The sequence below is a fragment of the Danaus plexippus genome, chromosome 4 (assembly GCF_018135715.1).
Source record: "Danaus plexippus chromosome 4, MEX_DaPlex, whole genome shotgun sequence".
Lineage (NCBI taxonomy): Eukaryota > Metazoa > Arthropoda > Insecta > Lepidoptera > Nymphalidae > Danaus > Danaus plexippus.
This window is the reverse complement of record NC_083538.1, coordinates 3,192,373-3,200,225: the sequence shown is the minus strand read 5'-3', so window position 1 is coordinate 3,200,225 and position 7,853 is coordinate 3,192,373. Positions and strand designations below refer to the sequence as shown.

Sequence of the window (7,853 nt, the reverse complement as noted above, 5' to 3'; positions counted from 1 at the left end):
TTTTCTATCAGATAATAACTTCCGTTAACATCTTCGTTTCATGTTAAAGGCAACAGTTACGTGTCATTACACTATTTCGATACAAAACTAGGTAACTTTAATAATTACTTAGGTACTATGCAGATATCAAAGTATGGGTAGTAGCGAAGTAGTGTTAAGGGAAGGAGAGGGTACAGTAATAAGACACACATGAAATCATAGCAACGTTATTGTATTTTTTGAATTGAATCTTTTGTGTGCTTACACAGTAAACACTGATCTCAACACTTACAACTAAAAATATTCTATAAACAAAAACGAAGGATATTTAATAATAAAATGGTGGCTGGTGCAATGGTCGTTCAACCAAAGCGAAGTATAACTACTACAGTTATTACCGTTTCGTTGGAATATTTTAAAAGTGCTAGAGGTAGTATACCATAAATTTTGAAATAAAATGTCACTTATTGTGCTGAGATATTGTGCATTTGCCTTAAGTTTTCAATATTGGGTGCCCTGTTTCACCGCCTCATATTTTGCCAATGTGCACTTTAATTAAATCTCATACGTTCCTTTATACAAACTGATATATACGATAAAGTTATAATATTATTCTAATGTATTGCTATCTTTTTCCTTTTAGTCTATAGAAATTGTCAACTGACTTTTAGTGCTCTATTTATAGTAATAATCGTTTGTAATTTCCTTTAAGAATGATATAAAAACAAAGGTTACATATAAGTATGAAAAGAAATATAATTTTTAGTGACAATTAATAATTCTTAACTGTTAAGATTCTAGTCCTTGAATATGTAAATAATCATAAAAATTCAACGAAATGATAAATATCGCTTCCACTACCTTCACATGGAGACTAGATATCACATGGTTTGAGCTATATCGTTATTTTCGATTCTTATTTTGTTTCTACAAAACACTGTTAAAAAATCTCGCGGGAGATCCATTATAATGAATTTAATTAGTCAATCATATTGCGGGACTCGAAGTCGATGTGATTCACAGAAAGTAGAAAAAATCAAACAATAAACATCATACATAAATTTTGCGAATCAATTTCATTGATATAAACAAAAAAAGTCTACAGTGACATAAATTGAAGGCAATTTTAATAAAAGAAAAATATAATTCGAACTCATTGACAATTTTTAATATTATACAAATGATAAATAAAAAACAGACAATAATGGCGACGCACAGATAATACACAACAACAGTTACTAAAACAGAAACGTGAAATGTCAAAAGGTAAATTATATTAACCATGCATACTTGAATTTGAGTTGGTCAGTCAAAATAATTGATCACATACAATATATATAACGTAATAATTGTATTGAACAGTGGGTTTATTGCACATACATTTGTCACTAACAATCTAAACGTATCGCATATCTAGAAAAAACCAATAAAAAAAAAGAAAATGTTTTTTTTTATCCTACTGAGTGACGATTTATCGCTTAACCTATTCGACCGGCAGTGACCTCAGTTATGGCGTGCGTGTGTCAAAACACAACACAACATACATCACACACGGCTAACTTTCGTGACAGACGCACACGCTTACACTACACCTTAATAAACTACCTAACTAATATTATAAGTTATTTTTAATTTCTTTAAAGCGTACATTGTATTCTTATACCATAGGAGGTTCTTAACGATAATGACATCTTTAAACATTCTCCCGAAACGAATCAAATATATTCAAAATCGTGTAAAATCATCCATGCATGAGATATACTGATTAATCAATATACATTTTATAAATAATACTAATATAACTAACAGCAGTCTTAGTGTCGACTGCTACATAGAATATTTAAGGTTGTCAGGTGGGATAGTTTGAAACCTAGTGGTCGTGCTATTTTAATCTGTATTTTCTAAATTTTGAAATGTCAAATCATACATACCTAGAATATAAATTACTATTTTTGATAACAAAAATTAAAGTTTTCTCATAAAATATATGAAGATTGTTTTGGTCAGAACATGCGTTATTCAATATTTGTATGAGCACCTTTTGACATAGCGTTGTGCCACATGGTTTTGTTCAGTATAACATTAGTATGATGTTGTTATAACAAACGTCTTAAATAAAAATTACGCTAGTGCCTCACGAGTACTGGCTAAGTTCATAGAACCCCGTTCATACGATATCTAAATAAATAAGTGTATAATATAATATCTAATATGTTTTTACATATGTACATTTAAAAATAAACGAAGGTGTTACATAAAAAAAAAAAACAAATAAAAAAATTTGTACTTCAAATAAAGTCCATTAAAAACGGTCATATCGGTTGCTCGATCTATAATACTAATTCTAACTAAGATTATTTGTGTTGTGTATATAATATGATGGCACGCGTTCGCCGCTTCGCTATTCATTCCCAAATCGTCGCGTTCAGAGGACAGACGTCCGTTGGAGGCCGGAGGGTTCCGCGGAATGATTAGAGCGTCGAACGCGCGTGTCCTTACTAAACTTTAGTTGTACGTAATTATTTATTAATAACTACAATATAATATTGGTATGAGCGGCGTCGTGGATGCTCACCCGCTCATACCTAAAGCGTTTATGTGTACGTATCGCCGCACCGTCTGCCCGCCCTCATGCAGCGCCACGAGTGTTCATATCGTCGTGGCGCATCGAACAAAACGTCTCGGAAGCATTTATTCTACTGATAATAACATCGATATTACACTCGCGAATATCACAAACCGCGTTCACGTTAAACAATATCGTATGGAAGCGTCGACGACGGCGGCGGGACGCGCGCGATCACATTAATCGTTAATTGACTTTAATATACGACGGAGAGCGGCCGGTGCGGGAATAGAACGCCATTGCATCCACAAATACACGTATGTACATAGAGTTCCAGTCGAGCGGCCTCGAGACTGAAAACGTGCCTTAAGTATTATTACAATAGTAGTAGGTCGGGCCAGCCGCGCTGAGCACTAAGGTGGGATCGAGAACACTCCTCTCAGGGTACTGACAAATAAAGACTAAGACAAACCGACGACGTCTCGAGTGACACTGACATGTCGGCTGGGTATACCATGAAAATATTTTAATAGTTATCAAAAAACACTATAATACAAGTTTGAATGACCGGAAAAAAGAGTTTCAGATCGGCGGAATGAAAGCAAATATCTTCAAGGGAATTTAAGCTTCTGGTTGTAATTGAAATAAATTAATAAGGTACAATATAATGCTTAGGTCTTCATCGTGTCGTGTTTAACTATAAGTAATTAAATAAAGTTCTAACATCAGTGCGTCGAATGTCAATGATGTATGTATCATATCGTATCATATCATTAAACCTCATACGAGAACCAACATATCCAACTCCCTCGCAGAATATACCAACGTATATATGAAAGCTATTTCTTCTCTATAAATATGATACCGCGACGGAAGCGACGATTCGTCGAGGCACGGCGTCGGTGGGAGGTCGTCGATGAAGGACGGGGGCGGCCGGCGGGTCAGCACACCGTCTCGGCGGGGGCCAGCGAGGACAGCGGCGCCAGCGGGGACAGCGGCTCCGGGGAGCGACGGCGGAGCGCCTGGCGCTTGCGGAACTCCAGGAACTCCTCCTTCATAGCGCGCACGCGAGCCTCTACGTCGTCTCGCGAGGGACGGGCGCGGGTCCGTTCCGGCGTCGAGGGCGTCGGGGTGCGAGTCGCGCGATCGAACTCGTAGTGGACGTCCACGGAGCCCGCGTCGGCGGCTTCGGCGGCCGCCGCCTCCGCCGCCGCCTCGAGTCGCCCCGACCCCGGCCGCGAGACGGGCACGGGCGGCGGCGGCCGGTAGGGCGGGGGACGCCACTCGGCCAGGCTTCCCGTGCGGCTGCTGCGGTTGTGTTGGGACGACGAGGCGTTCTTACTGCCGAAGCCGCTCGACGACGACCTGCTCTCGGGAGAGGCCTCGTGCGGCGGCGGCGCCGGCGGCTCCACCAGGGGACGCGGCCTGCCGTGACGGACCGGCGGCCGGGACCGGGGGCGACCGAGCACGCACACTCGGGACGGGACATCGAGGGACACGCGTGGGGGGCGGGAGCGGAAAGAGGGGGGCGTCGGAAACGAGCCGTCCGCCGAACTGGGGAACGGCACCGAGCTGAGGTCGGAGATGTGGAGAGGCGACCACGGAGTCCAGGCGGGCGCCCACACCGGCCAGGACGGCCAGGGCGGCCACGGCGGCCAGGCCAGGGTGAGGGCCGGCGAGGAGGCGCGGAACAGAGGCGGCGCGGCGGCGGGGGATAGCGGCGCACGCAGTCGCGGGAGGAACCCGCCGTCGTCTGAGGAGGAAGGCGCGGCGGAGGGAGCCGGCGAGGGCGCTGGAGACTCCGCCAGGGAGGCGACGGGCGCCGGCCAAACGCGGGACTCGTCGCCACATCGAGACGCCGGCCACACCCAGTTCGCCGTGAATCGCAAACATTGTACTAAACTCGATATTCCGCTTTCTCTAAATCTGGTAGAAATTTAAAACATTCATTTTTAGTACACGTCACAAATAGAAATGGTAAAATATATGTTACGTTAGACTAACCTGACTTCCTGTTAAATTGAGCGTGAAAACGGTACGACGTGTTAATATAATTTTAAATATGCACATTGGTAATTAAATTAATATTAAAGTCGTAAACGTTGAAATATAAATGTATTTCTGTTTATATTGACTTACTTCTTAAAAGGCACTTGAGTGCTGTCAGCCGCGCGCAGGTCGGTGAGTCGCGCGGCTACCATGTTGTATGCTGCAAACGAATAATTTCTGAACATTAACGCGTGCAGACTACCGCTCAGCTCGTGTGCCGGCCGCTGCCCGCCACCACCCATCGCGACTAACCTTCACCTCCCACACCGTTACAAACCCTCAACCCACTTCAGACACCATATTGTCAACTTGAAAGCAAAGCTCATCGAAAATTAAAAAAAAAGTATCTTTTAAATTCCATTCCATACATTACTATCACTTATATAGTCAGTCGTGTGTAATAATTATTGTTAATTAAGTTTAATGTTTTTCGATAAGCTTGTAACAGTAAAATGTTAAATAAAAAAATACGTACTTTGGATCCATAAAGCCCGTTGATAGGTTTTATTAATAACGAAATCTGTCACAGTTCTCTAATACTGTCATTGATAGTTGACAGAGATGTCAAAAACTTTGACAGTTTTCATTCGGTATAATACTACTGATTAAAAAAAAAAAACGATAAAAAAAATAAAAAGCATATTTAATAAGAAATCATTTACAAGGAGTTAATAAGAAGAACAAAATATAAATACAGGTGTAAATATTGATTATATTTTACCCAATACATAAATATTTTTCTACGATTCACAGTGAATGGCTGAAAATAGCAAAAAAAGCCCAAAGTGACGTTAGTACAGCAACATATGAAGCACTAAGTTAATTAGAGTTCACACGACAGTGCTCAGCTATGGAAACATTCACAGAACACACGAAACTAATACAATCGGCTGATATTATATATTTCATAAAGTGAAATGTTTAAATGAAACGTGCGTTAACGTCGGGTTTGTGATAGAAGTTATGTGGATTAGGATATTCATAATAGTTTAATGTGAATCAAGTTGGTGGTTTCAAAACGTGAGTCATGCAGGATGCGAGAACGAAACGAATGGTGTCTATTGCCATCAAGACGAACTAAAATTAATGATAACTAGCTTCTTCACCGACAATATGGCCACACGAAGTTTTCTATCTCCTCATACAATCGGAGAGGGAAAACTCTAGTATAATCTATCTAAATCACTGTCACACTTCTATGTGATGTGTACAGGGGTCGTTGGACTCGGATGCTGGGAGCGGGCTGGCGGCCGCTCCTCCCATCGATCTCACCTTTCTCCTGCTTGCGGCGTTTCCTCTTATTGCATATCTTGACCGCGCAGACGGACAGTATGATGGCCACTATGAAGAACAATATCCCTCCAACGACCCCGGCCGTTATGGCCTTGTGTTTGACCCGCGCCGGCACAGGAAACTTCACTTCCTCGGAACTCTCGTAGCTGGTCGCGGAGTTCGCCAGCACGCGGAAATAATACGTCCTACCTCCGACTAGATTCTTGACTGAAATTCATTGATCACATGTTCAAAACTGAGTATTGTTTTGGTATCACCGGTAGTCTAGCAACTCACCCAAGTAGCTGGTCTCCTCGGGCCTTATCTGTCCTCTATTGAGTGTCTTCCACTGAGCGTCTGTGCGGTACTTGATAGTGTAGTACTGGACCAAGTGAGACCGCTCCAGAGGCGCTTGCCATGTTATCAGGAAACCATTGTGGACCTCTGTCACTGTCAGGTTGCGGGGGGGTCCGGACTTAGGACCTAGAGAAGGTTCATATTAATAAAAGAATTATAATATAAACGAATGTAATGCAGGAATTAGTATGAGGATGTGTTGGATGAGGTTAGGTGCAGTTAGTACCGGAGCCTTCGGGTGCGTTCTGAAATATCTTTTCATCTATCGGCCCCGCGGCGGTGGGGGCAGCCTTTGGCTTGGCACCTACGTCTATAAAGGATATTTCGTTAGTAAATCATTAACAGCTTGTTAGTTGTTAGTAAGGAATACGTGTTAACTGTAAGTGTCGCTCACCGAGAGTCCTTATAGTGATAGCTTTACTCATCATCCCCTCACCGATCGTGTTCTTACTGTTCACTTGAAACTCGTAAGTCGTACCGGGCTGGAGACGATTTATTGTCACCTGAATTAAAAAAAACGATGTTTGATGCCACGTATAGGTGTTTCATGGTCACTTCATCGTATGGAGAACACTATCCTATGTACTTCTGAGCCTAACTGTAGAGACTGAATTAACTCACGGAGGTGGCACCAGATGGCGTGACTGGTACTTTAGTCCACTCTGAGAAGCCAGCCTCTCTGTACCATATGGTGTAGTCTTGTTTATAGTCCGGTCCCCCCGCGTAGCCTGGCTGCCATCGGAGTGTCACCTGGAACTCGGTGGCCGTGCCTGACACGTTGTATGGCGCATGGGGCTGCGTGCCCTCTATGACGAGCTGAGTGTCCGCTACTATCGTCGCCACCTTAGAATAATGGAGGTACGACATATGAATGAAAGTAAAATTATGATGTTACCATCACCAAACAATTCTAGCTGTTGTTAATGAATTGTATACTTTGAATGGATCTTACGTAAAGTTGGACTAAAACGGTTCTTACCTCGTTGGAAGCCACACACTGGTATATTCCGAAGTCCTGTCTCCTGAGCGTGTCGATGGTGATGTTGCCGCCCAGCGCCCTCACTCGACTCTTCTGTAGAGGGAGTCCATCTCGTCGCCTCCACACTACGCTCGGTCGCTGCGTTCCCTCAGCCTCTTGAGCCTCGCAGTGCATTTCCACTGATTCTCCTACCTACATACCAAAAGTAACAAGTTTTAACGAACAGAGCTCATGTTTACTTTTCTATTTTCTAATTGTATGCGATAGGAATTTATATTGACTAATATTAAAAGCTTCACTTACTTTTCTCTGATACAAAGGTTCCGGTTCCACTGTGAATACTGGCGGTTTACGTACTAGCACCTCCATAGGGCCTGGGACAGCACAAACACGATAAATCAGTGAAGACAAATATGACTCATAGTGTATAATTCAACAGATTGTTTTACGATATTTAAATAAAACTAATATTTGCTGATGTTACACGCGTATTTTATTGTTTTAAACCACATAATCTCGACGTTTCGGTTACTTTGCAACCGTGATCACGGACAGACGAGATGAAAAAACTAGTAGTAGGGACATCCGAAAAAACTAGTTACATTTAAATGAATTCTCGCCAAAGTCTTAGATACCATTAATAAGAGATTT

The 7,853-nt window shown here is 42.3% G+C and overlaps 1 protein-coding gene and 1 long non-coding RNA gene across 6 annotated transcripts in view; one reads left to right on the top strand and one right to left on the bottom strand.

Moving 5' to 3' along the window:
* Positions 1-192: 192 nt before the first annotated feature.
* Positions 193-7,853, bottom strand: part of LOC116768737 (protein turtle) — a 45,961-nt gene continuing 38,300 nt past the window's right edge. For 2 of the 5 annotated variants that reach the window (XM_061523843.1, XM_061523846.1), the window contains exons 9-17: positions 7,506-7,576; positions 7,203-7,394; positions 6,845-7,066; positions 6,618-6,726; positions 6,450-6,533; positions 6,164-6,349; positions 5,867-6,094; positions 4,685-4,754; positions 193-4,471 (exon numbers count right to left, since the gene is read on the bottom strand). In XM_061523843.1, coding sequence (XP_061379827.1) covers positions 3,487-4,471; positions 4,685-4,754; positions 5,867-6,094; positions 6,164-6,349; positions 6,450-6,533; positions 6,618-6,726; positions 6,845-7,066; positions 7,203-7,394; positions 7,506-7,576 — 2,147 coding nt within the window. In that variant the 3' untranslated portion in view covers positions 193-3,486. Of the gene's footprint in view, positions 4,772-5,866; positions 6,095-6,163; positions 6,350-6,449; positions 6,534-6,617; positions 6,727-6,844; positions 7,067-7,202; positions 7,395-7,505; positions 7,577-7,853 lie in introns of all 5 variants that reach the window. The other 3 variants (XR_009753042.1, XM_061523851.1, XM_061523854.1) reach the window with 3 other exon arrangements.
* LOC133319433 (uncharacterized) lies at positions 2,400-7,685 on the top strand. The gene is made up of 2 exons (XR_009753045.1): positions 2,400-2,490; positions 7,523-7,685. It is a non-coding gene; the product is annotated as an uncharacterized LOC133319433 (long non-coding RNA).